The 23,754-nt window shown below is 39.8% G+C and overlaps 1 protein-coding gene across 4 annotated transcripts in view; it reads right to left on the bottom strand.

The window, feature by feature from the left end:
• PARD3 (par-3 family cell polarity regulator) overlaps positions 1 to 23,754 on the bottom strand; it is a 543,662-nt gene that overhangs the window by 134,828 nt on the left and 385,080 nt on the right. For all 4 annotated transcript variants that reach the window (XM_080973988.1, XM_080973985.1, XM_080973986.1 and 1 more), the window contains one exon: positions 19,304 to 19,520. In XM_080973988.1, the coding sequence (XP_080830114.1) occupies positions 19,304 to 19,520 (217 nt within the window). The remainder of the gene's footprint in view (positions 1 to 19,303; positions 19,521 to 23,754) is intronic.

Here is a 23,754-nt window from a genome sequence, read left to right as displayed (position 1 = left end):
TTCTTCCATCCATTTCGACTTTCCTCCCAATTTCCCCCTCCGCACACTCCATCTGACTATTGAGGCAGACAGAGACCTGCAGGTCTACCACCCTGTCCTATGAGTACTACAAACCTATGACAGGACTTTTCAATGGAAATAGCATGGACTAGAAAACTGGGAAAGCTTGGAGAGTGGGTTTTCCCCCCTGAAGATGAAAAACATGTCAGTCCTGGGACATTTCAAGAGTGACATGAAGGAAGTCCAGCATAAAACTTAAAAGAAATAAAACCAACTCAAACAAATACGGGGCGGGCGGGCGGGGGGGAACGTAACCAATGCTTATTTCATGATGTCAAACAACAATGTGCTAAATTGCATTTGCAGGAAGTAGGATGAGATCTAAGTTAACAAAATAATGATAAACATACCACCGGTTTCTTAACTGAAGGCCTTTTGAACAAAGGCCCTCTTTCCAGGTGGGAGACATCTGCAGAGACATCTGCATTCCTGGATAGTGCAAGGGTATTGGGCTTGCAGTTTTTTGTTTTAATTGTAGGATTTCTGGGAGCTGAAGCCCCGGTGAGCTTGAATAAAAGAAAAGGGTAGGAAGGGGGAAATCCTTGGGGCACAAGGGCTGGAGTACAGGTTTTAAAAGAGCGTAACAGGAGGGGCACTCTCAGTACGGATACTACATCATTGCCATCTCCATAGCAAAGCACTTACAGTAAGAAATTGTGGGAAGCCTCTCTAACATGCTTCAGAATGGACATGCCTCAGAATGAAATCATTTGCATTCAGCCCTGTTCCAAAGCAAGTCCCTGTTGCACAATCCAGGGAGCAAGGAACCACTTGTAACTACATTCTCTCAAGAGTCTTAAAGCTAAATCTAAAGTTGCCTGATTTATTCAATGGTGGCTATCTGGTTTTTTTATATATTGTTTGTGTTTGGATTGTTAATGTATTTGAAGGACTTTGTATGATTTTACTGTTTAAACTTATGACAATAAAGGCCAACAACAACAACTACATTCCCTATTCTCCTTGCGACAATGAAGGGATGCCCAGGTATAAACCTATGTCCTAATCCAGGGGTCAGCAACTTTTTCAGCCGGGGGCCGGTCTATGTGGTGGGCCAGACTATATTTTTAAAAAAATAATGAACAAATTCCTTTGCCCCACAAATAACCCAGAGATGCATTCTAAATAAAAGGACACATTCTACTCATGTAAAAACACGCTGATTCCTGGACCATCCGTGGGCCAGATTTAGAAGGTGATTGGGCCGCATCCGGCCCCCAGGCCTTAGGTTGCCTACCCCTGTCCTAATCCAGCACAAATTGTGCCACCACAGGGAGGCAACAGCCAGAAAAAGGCAACCAAAATTATGTAGGAGGGGAAGAAACTCCCATATATGGAAAGGTGGCAGCATTAGTTGAGAGAAAAGGTGAGTACAAGGTGACATGGTTGACGTTTATAAAATTGTGCATGGCATGGAGAAAGTAGAGTGAGAAAAGCTTTTCTTCCTCACTCATAATGTGAGAATTCATGGGCACCCAAGGAAGTTGAATGTTGGAAGATTCAGGACAGATAGTTCAACTATGGAACCCATTCCCATGGAAGTTCTTGCTGGGGTTACTACAGAAGTCCAGTTCAAAACCAAACCATTGGGGACATACTCAAAATCAAACAGATATGTGTCTTTCATAGAATCAAAGTTGGAAGGGACCACGAGGATAATCTAATCCAACCCCCTGAAATGCAGGAATATTTCACCCAATGTGTGGCCCAAACCCACAGCCCTGAGATTGAGCGCCATGCTCTACTGACGGAGCTATCAGTTCCCTTCAACCCCTGATGCATTCCTTGAATGAAACTGATCAGAGATGTAAATAAGTGGCATGAGTTCAGGGATCTTTGTAGTAATACTGTAAACAGAATGGTAGGCTTTAGATTAGTTTCCTACAGCTCATCAGCAGTTTCTCCAAAGCAGGGATGGGGAATCTGCAGATGTTAGACTACAATTCCCATAATTCCTTGTTATCAGCCATGCTGTTTGAGGGTGATGGGAGTTGTAGTTCAGCAACATCTGGTTAGTGTCATATTTCCCAGTGCTGAACTAAAAGGACGAGTAAAACCAATGCATAGATTTAAATATAAAGCTAGCAGGTACAAACAACAGCTTATTTGGTCTGCTTCAGTTTGAGAAAACAAATTGTACTGTTTACATTTTAACAATCTAGTTTGAAAGAGATACACGTGTTTGCAGCGGCAACACCGCTTTGAAAGAACAAATTGATACAATAAAAATAATGTCCATGTAATCTGCTAAATGGATTTAATTCTGACACATTACTGATGAGATCACTGCTGTCTGACAAATCATTCACAGATTTCATTAAAATAAAGAGCAATGGGGAAAGCATGCACTAGTTGATTAATGAAAACACACACACACACACAAATGATTGAGACAATTCAACAGCACTTCCCCACCACCACCACAAACAGAGAAAGTACTAACATTAAAAATTAACAAACAGTGTCTGGGTCTCCTATCAGTGATGCCAAGGGCATGCAGTTTCCCTATAATAAGCAATATTGTTACATTTTAAAACTAAACTCCAGCATTCAGTCTGCCATCAAAGCACTTTAACGCTCAATGCAACAATTCCCACTCTATAATCAAAACAGATGGCATTTTATGATATACGTATTTAACATTTTGTAAGTATATGTAAAAGAATGGTCCAACATAATCCTAGAATAAGGTAAGACATCGTTTAGAAAAGATAAAGAAATAAGAACATTGATTATATTCACAATAACCAAAAAGGATTTAATGGCTTGATTCTAAAATACCAAAGAGATTTCCTACATATCATCATAATATGCATATTTATATAGCTACTATTTTGAACAAGAAAATATTCACATTTTAATGATGAAAAGCCATCCTCTTAGCATTCTAAGAGAGAGAGCCACTGTGGTTTACACACACACACACACACACACACACACACACACTCTTAAAAATCTGACTATGCCACCAAAGTGCCCTTCCTTCAAGATATGTTCCCTGCCTTGAATGCAACACAAAGAAGCATTTCCCACATGGATTCAGGTTTACTGATCCCTCCAAATGCCAGAAATATGCAGTGAGGACGTAAACACTCGAAACAGGATGGTGACAGTCTCACTACTTGTTACAACCTGAGTGGGGATGGCTTGCCTTAGCAGAAGTTGCTTCCCACAGCAACCTCATGGCATTTCTAATATTTGTTCAAGTTCTGACTGAAAGACAGAAGGATAAAACCATAATGCTTGATTAGCCACCATCAAGTGACCTAGATCATGCTTCTCCAGAATGGTGCTTCTCCTGTGCTGTTAATAGCTAGGTGCCTGGGCATCGTTTGCCAGGTGTGCCTTTCCCCATCAGTGTATCACTGTAAATGATAGAGGGAAGGGCTGTAAGCTCAGTCACAGATCACCTGCTTTTCGTGCAGAAGCTCTCAGGTTCAAGGTAGGGCTGACCTCGCCTGAAACCCTGGAGAACTGCTGTCAGTCAATGCAGACAATGCTGAGCTAAATGAACAAATGGCCTGATATATAAGGCAACATAAGGGAACTTCCTATGTTCCTATAGGTAAAGGTAAAGGACCATTAGGTCCAGTCGTGGCCGACTCTGGGGTTGCGGCACTCATTTCGCTTTATTGGCCAAGGGAGCCAGCATACAGCTTCCGGGTCACGTGGCCAGCAGGACTAAGCCGCTTCTGGCGAACCAGAGCAGCACACGGAAACGCCGTTTACCTTCCCGCCAGAGCGGTACCTATTTATCTACTTGCACTTTGACGTGCTTCTGAACTGCTAGGTTGGCAGGAGTAGGGACCGAGCAATGGTCCCTTTGTTGCGGGGATTCGAACCGCTGAGCTTCTGATCAGCAAGTCCTATGCTCTGTGGTTTAACCCACAGCGCCACTCGTGTCCCATACAATTCCTATACAATTTTCCCATACAATTCCTATACAATGACCCTATACAATTTCAGATTTTATTTTTTGCATGTTTAAAAGAATGTTAAACATTTCAAAAATGAAATGGCAATCCTCTGGTTTCCACATTCACAAGACATGCCTGTGCAGGTGGCACTGTTAACCAGGGAGAAATAACATATGGAGTAGAGGAGCCGGGTCATATCACAGGCCACATTCTGGACTTTGACAAGTTGCCTTCGTTCTCTGTACAGAGCCGATGTATTATATTCTAAACAGCACAGTTCAAAATATTTCCTAGTTTATGTGACAGCTTAATGAAAATCCTGCCCTTCATTCTCTTGTCCTTGATCTATCTTAGACAGCTATTTCTCACTTTATTTTCCTTACTTTTTTTTTCGCCACTAGCTTTCCCACTCCCTACCTTCTACAAATGTCTCCCCAAACAACTGCCCAGTTAGGCTCTTGTCTCAGATTGGCAAATTTGTTACTATGGTAACTGGCTGGAGGTTCAAGACCCAGAAATCCACAACATGCATTTGCTTCACAAAAAGGACAGTAGGGGAATACAGGTTGCAAATGCATGCTTTGCAAACCAGGAAACCACTTATCCTGAGAAATGAGTCAGAAAAAAAGAAAAGATAATTCTGCAGCTGAAAAGGAAAACAGCAGCAAGGAGATCAGACCCAACAATCCAATGTTTCTTACACACTTGAATACGTGTCTTACAAGTTCCAAGTCCATTTTGTAAATGTGACATCAACTGCATTTCTCTGTGAAGGTGACCGTCCAACTCCTATGACAGAGAACCCTGGTTTGCATGGTATTCTTCTGTCTCTCTCACATTCTTGCATTTATTTATTTTAATTTTTTCTATCCCACCTGTTCCTCAAAAGAGACTCAAGGTGGCTAACAGAAAGTTATAAAACCAACAGAATCCCATAAAAAAAACCCCAATATACAGTCAGTAAAAGATTTAATAATATCCATCCTGTACAGCAAATTCCAGCAGTACAAAAGGAACATAAAACTGAGCCGAAAAAATACACAAATATTTAGAAATCTAAGTCTTAAAAGTGAGAGCCGACACCTCCAAACTATCAACCACCAAAGCACCATCTATGAATTAAGTAAAGTTGATCTAGTGCTTACATGGAAGATAACTCTTGACAATTGCATTTTTTGAAAGAGTTGCAACTGGTGGGAGAGGTTGGGATAAAGTGGTATAATGTGTGTCATTTATCTTTCCACTTCATTTAAACTAAGTAGATTTAAGCTAGCTTTTATGTAGAGTTCTCTTTGTTCAAAAGCACATTTATGTACTGAAAGGGATGCATGTATGTTGTTTATTAAGTGACATGACACTAAGGACACTTTGGGGTGAATATGCTATCAAAAGCATCCTGGAGCAAGAATACTGGAAAGGTGTTGTTCAACATGTACACCACAGGGACAAAGGACTAGTATTTTTCCTTGCCATCGTGTTTGTGTTCTATGCATTAAATACGGAAAGTTCTTGTAAATTACATGAAAGGAGTAAACTATAATGTGTTAAATAGCAGGTTGCTGCTTCAATGACTGAATCAAGGAGGAAGGATTATGAATAGAAAAGCTTCTATTGAAACATAAGAGTCTTGGTAATCAGCAGTGATGAGTGCAACCACAGAAATAGAACACTGAATTTTAATGGAAATGTTATAAAACCCATGCATTTCTAAGATTGATTAGGAACAGCAAAAGTGCAAAAATCCCAAGAACTACTATTTTTTAATATATGTGGGCACTCAACAGTCCTGATAGTAACAGATTTGATACGGTTTGAACTATGCATAGAGCTCAGCTCCAGAGAGATTTTTGTCCTTAAAAAACAACAGCTTGAGAGATATGAACAAGTTAAACCTGCTTTTAATGGGCAATGCACTCTTAATGGACAACATATCCTTACATTACTGTCACTTAATGCACTTAGAAATGTTCTCTTTCCAGTCAGTATTATCCAATCAAGGCTGTGGTGCTTTGTTAGCTAACTAAACACTTGGGAACTCTATAGAGATCCAGGCAGCAGGATGCTAAGACAGCTATTAAACAGCTGTAAATAAGAGAGATAAACTTAACTTGGGAGTCAATTTTAGCTCATAAAACATCACACATTTTCATATAGCATTTATACTCAGGTATACCTAAAATCTACTACACTGCATGTGTAAGTAGCATGCATGTATGACATTGTTAAAAAGTCATAAACAGTTGATATTTACAAAAAAAAAAAAAAGGTTTTAGGAAGGCCTCTAGAGATAGCAATATCCAAATTGTATTGAATATGGAAGTTAATTTTTTGACACAGGAGAATATTTGGGCATTTTATTTATTTATTTAACAACATTTATTACCACTTTCTAGAATTTACTCTAAATGGTTTATAATAAACAGTCTAAAACAGGCATTAAAAATACCAATAAGAAGTTAGAAAGGGGGGGGGGGTTAAAATAAAACCAGTACAGTTGTACCTCAGCTCCCAAACACATTGGGAGTCAAACGATCTGACTCCCGAATGATTGAAAACTGGAAGTGAGCGTTCCAGTTTTTGAACTTTTTTTAGAAGCCAAATGTCCGGCATGGCTTCCGCTATTGTTTCCGGTGCGCCTGCACAAATGGACATCCGCAATGGATTCCGTTCGACTTCCAAGGTATGGCTGTAATTATAAAACAGTTACACTTACTAAAACCATGTCTCAAAATTACATGCTAAAATTACATGCTTGGGTATACTTGCTGGAATAAAAAGGTTTTTAGTGGGTGCTGGAAACAATACAGCAAAGACACCTGCCTGTATTACTGAAGAGATCAGCTGGATTTAGCATGAGTAGTTAATGTCAAACTTAAGCAATATGAAGATTACACTACAGATTCTTAAGTAAAGGTTTGGTGTCTAAAAACCATGTGTAAAGATGGTTAATTTGCACTCATTCTATTGCCATTCAGCTGTACAGCTTGTGAAACAAGAGAGACTTTGATGGCAGCTAGTCTAAATCAATTTAGATACTAATAAAATTGCATTATGGTCCTTTTAAAATCAGCAGTGTCCACTTACGAGCATTCAGGCAGTAGCCTGCTCTCCAATATGTCCTCTTGGCGACTATACTTCTAATTCCATGCTCTGTACATTTTAATGCATTATTGTTTCAAAATACAATACTACAAATTGCAAATTACATCTGGCTCAAGGGCTGATTATGAGACATACTAGCGCTACTGCCTCTGCCTGAATAACTCTGATAATAATAATAATAATAAGAGATTGATTGAGCTGCAAAGCAGCCATATGATGAGAAGGGTCCATTTGAACATTGCCATCAGCTTCTTTTGTTAAAAACAACACTTTGACATGTCACAGCCAACAAATCTTACTGCATTTGGTTACCATGGTTTTCTTACAATTTAAACTATGGGTACTTTCCCAGAAGGGGACAATATAGGAAATACAAATGAGACACAGGACATAACTTTTCAAGTTATGTGGATGTAAAAACAAAAACAATTTATTGGGGGGGATGCTGTCAAAAAGAGGAAGTGTTACGAAGGTGCAATCATATTTCAAAAGGAGGAAAAACACATAAAATAGTAATAATCTGTAACTTAAAACAATCATGCAATGACACAGTGGCATTTTTTTTCATAATATGTCATTAACTATGGATGGAAAAGAGAAACCACAATTAGAGATCTTAAGAAAGTGATCTGTGAACCAGGATCTTCTAGGTTCAAATCTCAGTTCTGGCAAAAACTACATATCTTGCTAGAAAGGTATGTAGTTTGCCTCTAAAATTAGTCTTCACACCTAAGAACTGGAAAGTAACTAATGTAACACCAATTTTTAAAAGGTGATCCAGAGAGCATTGGGATGTCTGTTCTGGAAAAACTGGTGGAAAACACTATTAAAAATAGAATAGAGCAGAGGCTGCCAACCTAACACCCACAGACACATTTTTCCTGGTACTGAGGGATGTTCCTTGTAATTAGACAACAACAGCACAGAGTGTGCATGTTATCTACATAATCAGGACCAGCAAGGCATAGCTGACATCCCATGATAAACATATGGAGTTAATGGATTTGGTTGTCTCAAATTTTGTGTTAGGCCATGCCTCCTCCAGGGCAACCATTTTGTGAGCGATGCCCCCAGCACTCTCTTGCCCACTAGTCCAAACAGGTTGGCACCTCTGATATAGAAGAACAAGTCTTGCTGAAACCAAACCAGCATGGCTAATTCATAGGTAAGCCCTGTCTCACTAGCTTCTGAACATTCTTTGTCAATAAGCATACAGAGGGAGGTGATCCAGTCAACACTGTATATTTAAACTTTCAAAACTTTGGACAAATTACCTTTTGACAAAGGAACAGGAAGCAGAATGTAAAAATATGGGGAAAGCAATGTAGAATCACTCACAGTTTTGCAAAGCCTCATCAAGCTATGTATTTCCCTTATAAATTGAGTTTTCTCTTTAGTTTTTGGGCACAGAAGAGATTTTACAAATGTAACAACAACAAAAAACAAACAAACCCACAAGTCACCATGTCCAGGAGAAACATCAAGGATATGGGTGGTGGATAAGAAATTATCTCATGGCAACTTAATGTGAATAATGGTCAGTGATAATCCATTCTTCTTTTTTTAATTACAATGATTCTACAGCAAAGTTTTACACATGCACACAAAAGGTTAACCAAGCTCTTGACAGTTCACCTGGAACCTCCCAAATGTTAAAAGTTCCCTGCAGACCTCATTATCTGTAAAACATTTTTATACATCAGCATTTCCCTGTCAATTACTAGAAAAATCGTTGTTGATGTAGCTTTACCAAGGAATATCCTCTGCTGAATAAATTAAGCAATATATGATATCACTTCAGACCTTGAAAACTGATTTGCACATTCAATTTCAATGTGTTAGGAACCCATTCCAGGGAGAACACAGAAAGGACACTGAAAATGTTCCTTGTCTCTCCAGCTTTTAAGGTCTTCCAACATAACAAGAAAGTAAGCAGATGGGAAATATATATTTCTAGAACCATAACAGCTGTGTGGGCTTCATGTCCTTCACAAACGTGTAACGGGAACTACAGTACCAAACGTTATATTCCACCAAATGGCTTGGAAATAGGTCTAAATGATGCACTTCTTGATTAATTTGCACTTGATTAATTTGCAACTATCAACCAAAAGCCATTGCTTCAGATTTATCCAGAGCAATTGCCCAGGTATACAGAGCAGCTGTTACATATTCATCAACAAATAAGTGCTTACAGAGAAAAGTCAGCTGATCCCAAGCTTATGCAGAAGCAGGGAAAAGTTAATTTGGATTGGTTTTAGGCATTTGGAAATACTGAGGTAGGCTTGGATGGGAAAATGAATGAAAGAGAATACAGCACATCTGAAGGTGCCTTATACTGCATCAGACCACTGGTGCATATAGCTACGTATTTTCTGTGCTGACTGACGGTGCTTTTGCAGTCCAATAGTTTAGACAGATGCTTTTTCTAGCACGGCGTAATGTGGCAAAATAAATATGTACATCCACTCCACTTATTGGAGGAGACACAAAAGTCATTTATTAAACTGTAACTGGTGAAGAAGCCTTGAAACCAGTGGGGAGAGGGTCTGTTAAATCTCTCCCATGCAAAAAAAAAAATTACTAGCCCTAAGTTGAGCCAAGTTTACCTTTTCTACTGATCTTCCTGGGGTGGAGGTAAAACAAGGAGAATGGGTGCCTCCTCTTTTCTACTTTTTTAAACAGCACCATTTCCCCATAAAGCTATTTTGTACCACTCATTATCAAAACTAGCCCATATGCTTTTCCTGATGTGGGATTGTCTCATTTTCATCAACATGTTTTCTTCTATGTGCAGCAGAATTTCCCTGCCCTCCCACCTAGTGTAAGTTGGCACTTAGGTTATAAAAGTTAACTGTGATTAAATGCTCATCATGGTATACTGAAATGTTACTGCATAGTAAAAGGTTTACTGCAGCTCTCAAAAAAATACTGACCTGAAAGCTATCAAAATGGTGACATTGATACATGTCTGTCGTCGCATATTCCCTTTGCTGCTAGTTCCTGCGGTTTATAGCAATACTTAAAAAGAGGTTTTGTACAGAAGAGTACATTCCATTCCAAAGAAATGGTGGTGCCCTTTCCAAAACTATTACTGTTTAACATATGTAGAACCCAAACGCAGAGATGGTCCTATGCTCAAAGTTTCTTGCACGTTTGTGCACATCCCACCCCCATACACTGCTCTGAGCAGGTGGAGAACCCTAGAGGCCTCTAATGCGGCTGGAGGAACTATAATTAGAGAAGGAAAATTGGAGAATAGAAATCTACACAAACTAGTACTTTAGCGGTTCACAAGATTCTATGGATGTACAAATAGGGCCTGTAACAAAACATTGCAGTGTGGAGTACTTCTGTTCAGGGTTCCAAGGATACACCATTCCATTCCTATTCCTCCCTGGTTTTCCAATTTCCACCCAACAGACTCTCCACATTCTGTAACCACTGAGCATGCTTCCCCCCATCCCTCCTTACAGATTTTTCCCTAATGATATATTGTACCTGTTCAGTTTCTCAAACGTTTCTCTTGTGCCTGGATGGTGCCATTCTTTACTACAGATTTGTATCTTTAATTGCAATTTCAACAACCACAGTGGGCATCTTGTATACGAATGATTATCAGACCAGAATTTTGAAATGCATTCACTAAGCTACAGCCAAAGTACACTTTTGTGCCTAGGAAACACCACCTCAATTCCCAAGGCTTTAGTGCAACATTTTATAGCAATAAGGCTTTTAAACTATGTGTTTCTGGTTAACAGGACTCAATTGTGTTTATGACCAAAGGCTAATATGCAATGGCTATTTCCTTTGTAAGCAACTCTTTGCTCCTAGACCAATGGTTAGCAAAACGATATCCATTCAAGACATGTTAGCATTCCAACACAATGGGAATCCAAGACTATTGCTTATATAGGCTGAAATGAAATATTAAAGTTAAAGCTGTATCCCCAAACATAAGGTCATCACTCAAGCATGTGTCAATCTGAAGCACTCAAGCTTTAATTTATTTATGGTATGATCAATGTGCACACCCACCCACAGATATATGTCTCCTCCTGAAATCATAAATATGGCATTGCAAACATTAATTTCAACAAGGCTATTTCCAGAAGGCTTAAGAGTTAATAAAACAAAGCAAAACCCTACAAAAACAGCTCTGAAAGATTATGCTAACTATTGCAGAAATCCAGCAACTATCAGTATAGCAAATTAAATCTCAAAAGAAATGTTTCCAACATACACTGGGAGGAATGTCATTAACATATTCTTTCATCTAGCAGATTCCTCAACCCTCAAGAAGATATTTATTTACCATACTTCGCTATGGGCTGAATAGTCACCAGCCTTCAATTTTCACATCAGTTGCAGATGAGATGTGGGGGGGGGGGGACACACACCTTGTACACAGGCTTGAATTGAAATTGACTTTGAATCTCTGAACTGTCAACAAATTCTCCTACGAAAAGGTTTGCTTTACAGAGATTATAAAGTAGGTGTCACGCCTGACACTTGCATTTTATATTCAGATGGCAGGTCTGTAAAGAAACGTTACCAAAACGTCAGGAAGGGACTTAGAAGGCTCAGCTGTCACGCTATGTGCCTCTCTGGGCTTGCTTTGCAGTCAGATACTGTGCTGTCGATGTCAGAGGTTCTCCACTTAAACTCCCTGACAAGCAAAGAAGAATACTGGGAGAATATGTTATCAGGAGCTGTGGACTTGTCTTCAGTAGCAGGTCAACCTGACACTTATTTTGGTGCATGAAAACCAAAACTATGATCCTGTTTCAGATTAAAAAAACTGTACACTATACCCCGCTGGATATACAAGTTCAAGTTTTTAAATTGTGAAATAATCCTTGCAGAGGACCCTCTATGCTTTCAATGCACTGAAGCCTAATGTGCTGAGGGTGCCCGTCTCCTGCCTAAGTCTAAAAAGAAAAAAGGGAGAAGTGTGTGTGTGTGTGTGTGTGTGTGTGTACACACACTAGCAGAAAAACACAAATGTAAACTCGACAGCAGCATGAACCAAAAGGGTGATTAAAAGCACCAAGCTTTTAGCTGCTTCTCTTTGTTTAAGAAACCATTCCAATTAAGGGACATAAATCAAATTTGCAATCAAGGAAAAATTATAAAGTTAATGAAACATCTGAAATGTAGCTGCTGGAATTGTGGGTTGATTAGCGTCTAAAACAGTGGAAATTGTAAATTTATATTGATTTCCACCCTTAAAAAGAAAACACCTGCTTTTTCAGTAGCGTTTGAACTATCCCCAGACATAATAAGCCACAGTAAATGAAAATCATGGCGCAGACAATAAAACCTGCAAGCTACGCAATGGGAAAGTATAGTCTGTGCATGTTGTTTCCCCAAATGCCCAGTCAGAGGTCTCAGGTGGCTAATGCGGCTGGAATGTGTAATTCAAAGCTCTAAATAATATGTTTATGAATCTGGACGTGTTCTGTGCACTTTGGAAGTGGCTGTACAAGAAGAGACAACAGTATATCTGATTTCAGCTAAACAAGGTTTTAAACTAAATTATCCATTTCCTCTTGAAGGACTGGATGGAGCAACACTGCAAGGCTCCCAGTAATCATTTCAAATGTAATTGTAGGATTCAATTTAATGGTAATATGGGAATATTTCATTTGCATTGGTTCCCAATAGAATGGCTTGCCCATCTGTAATCTACAATACTGAAAGCAAGACACTGCACAGCCAATGTTTTAAACACCATATTTTGATATATAGACCCCACACTCTGCAAACCCCCTCTGAATCATACTTACTTCTTTAACAAGAACAGCAGTGTGGAATATCATATACAGCTTGATTTCTAAAGATAGGTGTTTGCGGGTTTAGGGTTTGTAAAGGAAATAGTTTCCTGGTTTCACATGTTAAGACATTGTATCTCATTTTCTAATATATACAGGCTGTGATTATTGAGTAGAATTTTCAGATACATTTGAGTTAGGATAACTGAACTCTTTCCTCAGTTGAAACAGTGGTCTCAGGGTCACCATTCCAGAAGATTCAGGATATTTTACTTATTTATTATCACATTTATATCCCACCTTTCCTCCAAAGAGCTCAAGGTGGTATGCATAGTTACCCCCACTTCATTTTATCCTTATAAACAACTCTGTGAGACAGGATAGGCTGAAAGACTGTGACTGGCCCAAGGTCACCCAGTGAGCTTCATGACTGAGTGGGGTGAATCAACCTGTTCTCCAAAGTCCTAGTCCTATACCACACTGGCTCATACACAAAAGGAAGTACTTCTTCACACTAAGAAATTCACCACTACAAGGTGTAGTGATGGCCACCAACTTCAACAGCTTTAAAGGAGGATTGGAAAAGTGGCTATCACTGGCCACTAGCCACAATGACTATCGGCTACCTCCATGGTTGGAGGCTAAATATGAGCTGCTGGGATCCACAGTTAGGGTGAGTGCTGTTGCATGCATATTCTGCTTGCAAGCTTCCCATGGGTAACTGCTTGGCCAATGTGAGAACACAATGCTGAACTAGATGAGCCTTTGGTGTGATCCAGCAGGGCTTTATGTTCTCAAGAAATATTGCAAAAAAAACACCCCACCACTAATCTAGTTCAATATGCTCATGATTAATTTCCCCTTATACTTGATTTTCATATATCCTGTATAAACTGCCATATAAACATGCACTTTTTGCACGTTTTGTTTACTTAAGGAACATGCTTGCCACAACTAGTCAAATCTTATTGATTTTTATTTTATTTTTAATCTAGCTTTTAAAATCTCACTGACTTTGTGCTTTGGATGTGTTGTTATTTGTATTTTAATTATTTTTGTATTATCTGCTCTGGGAATTTTTCACCAAAGGGCAGTATACGCATCATAAATAAATGAACAGCTTCTTTGAACTTAAAAATAGCTTTCTGTTTTAACTTGTACTCTTCTGATGCTAATAATTCAAGGATTTCAAGGATACTAAAGCACACAGAGACCCTTGGGGTTTGGCAATGTGGTGAAGAACTTAGTGTTGGTCACAAGGGAAGCACCATTCCCCGCTCCCCTAAATTCTTTGAAGCCACACCTGGAAATCCCCACCTAGGAAGGAGCATTGGTTGTGGCCCTGAGGCACTACAAACACAAAACCACAACAATGTATTATTCAAAAGTAATAAGATCATACTATGACCCTAATCTAGATCACAAGGACTCCTGATTTAGTGTCTGTTTTCAGAACAAAATGCACTTGGCACATGGGGTAGGGGGAGACCCCTTAAGTCTCAAGTTAACAGGAAACCTCTTTAGACAGAAAGCTGAATCTATTTATTCCTGTAACAGTTCTCCTAATCTCTTCACAGTTTTTTCTACCTGATTTCTCACCCTCTTACTTCCCCTCATTTGGTTTCCCCCTATTCCTTACAGAAACTGCTGGTCACTGTATCTATAAAAATACAATACTACATCCAGTGTAGAAAGCCCACCAGATGGGCTGGTGGGGACTACCTAAATAGTATAGAAATTTATTTATGTATGCAACCAAAGCTGCAAGAATGTTATTTGCCCAAAATAATGGAAGGAAGAAGAGGTCCCGACAAGAGAAGAATGGATACAGAAGTTAATGGACTTCTGTAATGGCTCCATTTCTCCTCCCGCTTCGCTGAAGAAACGCTTCGCCGCTTTCCCTCTCTGTGCTGCGCCTCTTCAGCACTGAAGAGGCACTGTGCAGCTCTCCCTCTCTGCGCAGCGCCCCTTCAGCGAAGCGGCAGGAGAAACGGAGCCCCTTCTATTTCTCCTCCCGCTTTGCTGAAGGGGCGCTGCTCAGCTCTCTCTCTCTGCACAGTGCCTCTCCAGCAAAGCGGGAGGAGAAATGGAAGGGGCTCTGTTTCTCCTGCCGCTTTGCTGAAGGGGCGCTGCGCAGAGAGAAAAAGCTGTGCAGCGGCTCTCCAGCGAAGTGAAGCCAGGAGAGCAAGAGGGATCGATTCAGCAAAAGCAACGCAAAGCCTCCTGAGCACAGTGGGAGCGCTCTGGGTCCAAAAAGGGTGCCCTGCTTTTAGTGTCACGCTACTTCTGTACCAGCCATTAGAAAAACATGAGCAGACAAGCAGTTAAAAAATGAAAAACAAAAAATGTCAAATTCAGTCTTCCAGACATCCGCAGCTGTGAAACAGCAAGGAGGAGAGGGGAGGAGAAAGCAACACAAACTAAGGAGAGAGAAAGGGAAAAAAGCACAGCTTTGAACATCAGGCCAGAGAAACAGATTTTTCAATATTTTATGTGACATGATACAACATCAGCTAAGGACAAGGAAACACAGGCTTTGCTTACATGGCAGCTGACAGTAACTAAAAAAGGAAGGGAAACAGCTTGCACTTTATTGGTTCATGGGGTCCGTGCTGCTTTTACATCTAACTGCTTATTCCTTGAGAAGAAAATCTGATATTTACAAAGCAATGAGTCACCCCATACCAGAGAGTTGTTCCCAGAATATGTATCCTGGCCTTTGTGTCTTGCTGTCTTATGCCTAGGGATGCCCTGGCAGGGCCTAATCCCCTAAAACTTAAAAAAATGTATCTGAGAGACAGGCAAGAGTTGGATCCAAACTATCACAGGGTGCACAAATCTACCCAAATAAATGTCACAAATTCCCAGTTAATATATGGAAAATAATTGCATTGGTTGCTGCTCTTAAGAAACAAGGTTATAACCCAATAATAAACCCACAACTTTTAAAAAATGATAACATTTGTTTGCCATATATTATCTTACAGTTTATTATATTTAATTGGGTAGATTTGTGCCCACCTTAAGTTATGAATGTCTGTTGTCTTCCTTTTTAAAAAAGGTGACTCTCTCATGGATACAGTGGTAAAGGTAAAGGTAAAGGTAAAGGTAAAGGTAAAGGGACCCCTGACCACTAGGTCCAGTCGTGACCGACTCTGGGGTTGTGGCGCTCATGTTCTTAACCTGAGGTACCACTTTAGCTAATGGGGACTTTCGCCACCGCCGTGCAATTTCTGTTCTCATCCTGAAGCAAAGTTCTTAACCCGAGGTACTATACTGGGCCAAGTGCCCCTGTTTGTCATTCTTGTTCTTCTTGTTCCTGATGTTCCGATAAATCCCTTTTGAGCTGAGTCTTTTTGAGTCCTTTTAAGTCTTGGATCATGCCTGAACCCACCTACACTTCAACGTACATGACACTTCTCTTCAGATTATCCTCACAATGATCATGGTTATCCTCACAACACACTGGCAATAGGACTACAACCTCCACCACACTTGTATGCAGTAGGGTATCTTTGAAGGCCTGAGGCAAGTACCTCACTGCCAGTATGGCACTGCATCAGGGTGAGGCTGAAAGTACAGCACAGCTGCTGTGTGAAATGGCATTGCCCTGCACACAAATAACATATACAAAGAGGTAAGAGATGAAGGAAAGCTTATTTCTATTGCAGCAAAGTCTCGCTACATTGTGCATGCCCATCTATCTTCTCAAGGCATGCTGGACAGCCTTTACTGTGGAGCACACTCAAGAGCCTCCCTGGATACCTCTGGCCAATGTTTTATATATTTTCTTGGGGATAGGCTCAGTGAGAAAATATTCAGTAAGACAATTTAAATAACAATTAGAAACACACAGAGAGAAACGACTACAACTGATAAAAAACCAATTAAAAAGTGGTGGATCAGTGATTAAGAACTCAAATCAGGGAAGTGGAAATCCTATATTAAAAAAAAAGAGTGGAAGACTAATAGAGAGGGGGCGAAAAAGGTCTCCCAATCAAGGGAATACAACAATTTCGGTGATTATGTTATTTTACGTACATTTGTGTTTTGGTCATCCTCTACGGAATTAGGGCAGAGTAGGACATCTTTACAACTCTGTGGGCTAAGCTGAGAGATACTAATTTGCCACAGACCACCCTATGAGCTACATAGTTGAACCAAGAATTTTAACCTTGTTTATATAGGTTTCCTGGCTCCATGTCTTATCTAATTAAAACATTTCTTGCCAAAGCAATCCCAGAGTGCATTACATTAAAATCAAATACATAATACACATTAAAACAAAACAGAAAGGGGGGGAAATGCAACTTTAAAAATAAAACAGCTATGCTGCAATCCTTGCATAAAAGCCTTGTTGAATAACTAGGTCTGCAACTGGCACAAAAAAACTCCTAAGAGTTAGCCTCAGCTGTATCTGAGAACGTAAGGAATAAACAAGGTGCCAGTACCAAGAAGGTTGTCTTGTTTGTTGCCACTTGGTGAATTTCACTTAACTGTGGCAATAAGAGGGTCTTCCTCATAAAAAAGATGCTTTGTTAGATATCTAGGTCCCAATCTATATAGGGCTTTATACTGTATGTCAATGCAAGCTCCCTGAACTTGGCCTGGTGTGGTATGTTCACAATCAGCAGTCCCAAATGACAGCCTAGCCATGGAATTCTACATTAGCTGCAGCTTCTGAACAAATCTCAAAGGTTACCCAGTCACTGTGGCCAGGTAATGCCTGTCTAGGAACATCCATAACTACCTTACTAGTCAACCCCAGTCACTTGCACCTTCAATGACAGTGATGGATCTAAGAGCACCACCAGACTATGTATCCATTCTTTCAGAGGGAATGCAAGCCCATCTAGAACTAGAAGAATGCCTAATTCCTGAACCCTAGATTTGTCAGTCCATAGAGCCCCACCTTGTCAGGATTTAGTCTCAACTTATTGGCACTCACTCAACACACAACTACATTTTGTTATGAAAACCTTCTGGAAGCCCATGGGAAAGCACAACTTCGAAGGATCTAGGGAAGTCACTTTATAGCTTTATGGCTAACAAATTCTCCCTCGGGGAAGCTGGGAGATGAGAGACATATTTTGAGAACAGAAAGCATACAATACTCCCTCAAAGCAAAAATTGTACTAGTAGATGCACTACGGAGCGGGTCAGAGTTTGAAACGAGGGGGAAAGTGTATGATGTAATGTTTGAAGATGTGCTGCCCCGCTGCTTGTCCCATTGCCTTATACCGTAGAAAAACATGGCTGGAAAACACAACAGACATGTACAAAAACAGACAAAGTGTTCCTCTCATTAAGAAATCGGTACTATACTGTGACTCCTCAATGGCTTCCCAATAGCCTTTGTCTGTTTTTGTACTATATTTCAAGGAGTTTGAAACAAGGAGTTTGTTCTTAGTCATCACTTCTAGGTGACATAACTGAGTGTAACATAGCTGAGTTACTCTACATTGTTAATGCTCAATGAATCCTGTTTGCAAAGCAGTGTGTGTTCCATCTCAAGGCTAAGTGAGACCAGCCCCTCTTCCCTTGTGCCTAAAGCTATGGAAGAAGTTGCTGCTGGGACTGTGCTGGTGCAGAACCGCCTTCCTAGAGGGATTATGTCAGCTGGTACTGGGCTGCAGCTTATCAGCCATTTTGGATAAATTGTTTTTGAATTGTTATGGTTTTGGTATTAAACTGCATCATTTTTTATTGGATTGCTTTCCCCCCCCCCCCTCACTAATACGCTATGTGCTTTTTGATAGGATTATATTGATGAAAGTGTTTTTGTTTGCTAATGTGTTCTTATTGTTGTCATCAGCTTTGAAATCAACATTGATGCTGGAAAAGAGACATAGATAATGAATCAAGTCAAATCCACACTTACTGGAGCATAGCAATTGCTTGAAAATAAAAGCCTTACAGGGCAAGGTAATTATGTGTACCAGCTCTTCACTTAGATTGGGAAATGTTCTCTATTCCAAATCAAAACCAGAAAGGTTGTATTGGCAAGAGTGAAAACTGGGGAAACCATGGAGGATCTCCAGGGTTCAACATGAATTTCTCTAAACACCTACATTTCAAGAAGCCTTTGTTGCTGTGAATTGGGTTTTAGTAGAGTGTCAATAATGAATCACCATACATGCAAGAAACATCAAGGGCTAACTGAGTATTGTTTTGTTTTGTACAAATGTTGATCCTTGTGCAGATGCAACATAGATGTCACTTGTTTTATTCCACCTCATAAGCAGCTTCACTAAAACATGACATAAACCTGTGTCAATCTTGGTGCAATAGAATCCACACTGATAGAATTATAGTCATGTTACAGATGATGACAGAGTCAAGGAGCATTAAATGGTCCCTTTAAAACATGCTTAAATTGCTGGCATTTTGAAAATGGACATTGCCATGAAAATCATAGGTCCAAACTCTAGTCGCATATACAAATCCTACCTGAACATGTCCCCCAGGCCCTTGAGCATTCCTTTCTTGGCTTTAATTTTATCCTTTTCTTTATCTCGATCTTTCTTCTTGTCCTTCCCAATTTTTTTCCGGTCTCCTTTATCTTGACTGCCATTCATGTGTCTTTCCAGCGAATGGGATGGCTGGTCACTCGACGTAGAGACAGATTCTCTACCCGATCGTGAGCTTTCCTCAGTATCTTCCTCCACTGAAAGAGTAAGGTAATTTTAGTAGGGGCTGGGGGGGGGGGGAGATTAAAAAAAAAATTCTCTGCTGTGATTCAAGACAAATAGAGTTGAACAACCCTTATCCGTTCATCCAGAATGAACAGCCACTACACTCCAGTAAACCACCCAGGTGGTAAACTGCATGACTTTCTCTGCTTGTATCCGGAAAGCTCCACACATGGGGTCCATGAAACTGCACATATTTTACTGTACAAGGTGAGGTTTTTGGTTTGACTTGCTTGCTCAATATTCTGATCGCTTAATAAGCCAAGAAATGAATGAGTCTTTTGGATAAATATACATAGCTCATTTGATCCTCCCTTGGCCCAAGCAGGCAAGCAAGCAAACAAACTAGAGAGTCCTCCATTGACTATAGTTCGCTATTTCATGCTAACCATGAAAATATGCTTAATTGCTTCACAGCAAGCCAGGATATTAAACCATGGTTTGAAGCTGACTTAATATCCTGGCTTGTTCCAAAGCTGTTAATCATAGTAAACAAAGTGCAATGGAATACCTTGGTTTGCTTGCTCCCTCAGGCAAAGGGGCTGGGCTTTATGTCCAAAAGACCAATTCATATCTAATATTATTAAGACAAGATATGCTAATCTGAACATGGTCTATATCTTTATTGACAGTTGAGTTTACAATGTTATCCACTATGTACATTTACAACATAATTCTCCATTATAACCTTGAATATTGGCTCATTCTTCACACCCATTTTCAGGAGAAAACGAAGGATGCAAAATTTTTCTTAATGCAACATACACCTTGAAGACTGAGATATTGAAATGAAAGATAAGCATGTTCATATTCAAGGCACAATCCTACATTTCAAGTTCAAACACCAACTCAGTCCCACACTGGCTTTCATTTAGGCTGGTGAATAAGTAAAACATACCGTAATACTATATCACCCTTGGGCACTGAGGTATCACAGTGATTTTCAAAGATAGAGCAAGGCTGAGAAAAAGATTCAATATGCAATATCTGAAGTGAGGGCTCAAGGACATTGTGCTTTAAGGCAATGTTAAAAATACAAATTAATTAAAACTAATTTATAATACTTGACATTCAACAAGGATAATGATAATAATAATAATAATAATGCTGTTTAATTGCTTATTGAAGTATTTATATGCACATTTCCCTTCCCATTAAAAACAATCAATCACACCTCGTGCAATTCACATTATTTATATACTGAATATTCAAAACTTGTGATCATCATCAGTTACCTCAGCTTTGCCAATACATTAGCGAAAAATTGCAAACATGTTCTAAGATAGTATGCCTCTGAATATCACTTGCTTTGGGGGCAACCAACAAGGAGTGCTGTTGCCCTCATATTTTACTTGTCTGTCTTTTATTGTATTGCATCACATTGCTTTTAGGGATGTATACCTCATACTCCAATAACATTTTCCAGTAGCTTTCCAGAGCATCTTGTTGGTTACTATGGGAAATAAGATGATGGACTAAGATGGACCTTCAACCTACTCCAGCAGGACTTTTCTTATCTCATCCACTGAGGGTCATACACTCATTCAGTATGTTTGGACTTCCCTGCTGCTTTGCAATTCATTTCGTACAATCTCTAATACAACTTCATTTCTACAATTCCCATGCAACAACAGAACTTTATTTTAGGCAACTGCCAGCCTATTATCAACTGCTTTCACAGAGCCCAGCTCAGGGATCAAAGGACTCAGGGCTTCCTTCTCACACTGCCCTTCCCAAACCACTTTGCGAGGTTGGGGTCTGCCAGCAACTGAAATAATTTATTTTCAAACAAGCTTTTGATTCGACCACTGCTTAATGTATTGATTGGAAGGGATGTTGCGCCTGTTTTCAGTGTGATTGTTTAAGTTTTAAGGTTGGAGTCACTGATGGTTTTATGTTTTCTTTTGTATCTGTAAGTTGATTTGACCAACGCCTTTGTGGAAGAGAAAAGCAAGGTATGCATTCCTGAAGAAATAAAATGTTGCCTCATTATTATTCCCATTCAGGCAAGAAATTCAAGTTCCGATTTTTGTGATAGTTCATAGTTCACTGATGACATTACTAAAAAGCACTGGGTAAGGGGGAAGAGTTAATGAAAAAGTGCAGACGACAATCCCCCTTTCCTATTTTAGCCACTAAGACCAAAATATCAGATTGTTCTTTAGGGTATGATTCCAAGAGCAAAGACATGTTTTACTTAAGAGAACTGCAAGAAAAGTATTGTGAAACTGCTCTCCTAATTATGTCACAAAACAGAGAAAATGCTCATAAGAAACTGTAGTTATTGAATGTGAAGCTGTTCCATAACTGAGCTAGACTGTGTATTGTGTTATTTAATACAAGCAGAGTCTCTAGCAATTAAGACTCAACAGAGATTAGAAAGCTCTGCCAATTTATTCAGATTCAAATGGCTTGCTCTCAGACAACGCACCAGAGAAAGGAACTGTTTCTTATCAGCTATTCTAAGATTTCGAAAACAAGCACTGTGATTCATATGATCCAAATACCCCAAGCAGTCAGCTGTGACTATCTGATTATACCCATTAAATTCTATAGGTACCCTCTGCCAAACTTAAGGTCTTCCCATCTGTCTTTCAGGCTCAGTTCAACGGTCTGAATGGCCAATTGTTCTGAGTGCAACAATTATATTATGGTTTTTAAAAAGCCCCCACAGTAAATGTGGTCACATGGTGTGCACGTATATTTTTAGAACTCATTGCAGGACACTGATCAAGATTTCTTTATGAAACAATTCAGAGCAACTTATCTGAATAGCTCAGTCAGTACAGCATGAGAATCTTAATCTCAGGGTTGTGGGTTCAGGACCCGTGTTGGGTGAAAGATTCCTGCATTGCAGGGGGTTGGACTAGATGACCCCTGTGGTCCCTTTCCAACTCTACAATTCTCTGATTCTATTATCTTCGAGTACAAAAGGGTCACCAGCTGACCAAATGAAAGATTACTGCTTACAAAGGCAAAGAATTTTCTACTAGAATTTTACATTGCTTTTACAATGAGAGAAAGGAGCCTTCTAAATTATGAACTGTTGTGGGAGGAGAGAAATAGCTGCAAGGGGGATTTGAACACAACCCACCTCCATAGGGTTTAACTGAACACTAATTCCCCTCCCCACCTGTATAGTGTATAGTGGCATGTATAGTGCCACTTTAACACACTAGATCCCTACCTAATATGGAACGTCTGCATCCATATCAAATAGTGGTACATCCAGTACACCTGCCAGATCATTCTATAGTTCTCTCTCTCTCTCTCTCTCTCTCTCTCTCTCTCTCTCTCTCTCCTTATCCTTATCCTTCTCCCTCTCTCAAAAATACATGGTGCTATCCTGAATGTTTCAATATTCAGGGCAGATAAAAGAAAGCACTTTTTCACACAGCACATAGTTGAACAGTGGAATTCATCCCCCACAATATTTAGGGATGTCCAACAAGTTGGACAGCCTTAAAGGAGGATTAGAAAAATGCTTGGAGGGGAAGGCAATCCATGGATACCAGCCACAATGGCTATATTCTGCCTCCAGTTTGCATCTGAAGAACAGTTGCTGGGAATCACGTGAGAAGAATGTTGATGCACTCAGGACCAGTTTGTGGGCTGCTTATGGGCGCTGCTTGACCCACTGTGAGAAAAGTTTAACATTGAGCACTTGTGATCCACCCATTTGTGTTCCACTTCCTATGGGTGAAATCCAACTGTTCCCACAGTCTCACAAGAACGGCTTTTAACCCTCTTTTTGAAAAGGTGGGGAGGGGTTTTTTGCTTTCCTTCTTGCAGACCTGAGCACACACACCAACAGCTCTAGGTTGTTGGGGAACCCTGCAGAACAAATCAAAAGGTACCACAGGGGGCTGCCAAGGGAATCAGAATAAAACCCTTCCCCTCACTTCTGTTATGGGGTACCTCCACTGGATTCCACCCTGTGTCACTGGGTCAATTAGACAAGACTGATAGTATTTAGCTGCTCTGAACTGCCAGATTTGAAATGAAGCTGAATTAATTCTGCTGCTACTATTGAAGGAAATATTTCAAATGTCCTTACATTCAATTATGTGATATTTTTAGAAGCAGGCTTTTTAAAAAAGAAAAACTAATATAAAATAGAACAGTGAACTTGTAGGAGCAAATTTGCTCATTATGACAGGCGTTTCTTAAAATGTAAACACATTCATAAAAAGCTGAGATTGCAGATTC

This window comes from Podarcis pityusensis (assembly GCF_964106645.2).
Source record: "Podarcis pityusensis genome assembly, chromosome: 12".
Lineage (NCBI taxonomy): Eukaryota > Metazoa > Chordata > Lepidosauria > Squamata > Lacertidae > Podarcis > Podarcis pityusensis.
The sequence above is the reverse complement of the archived record's forward strand: the minus strand, read 5'-3'. Positions and strand labels throughout refer to the sequence as shown.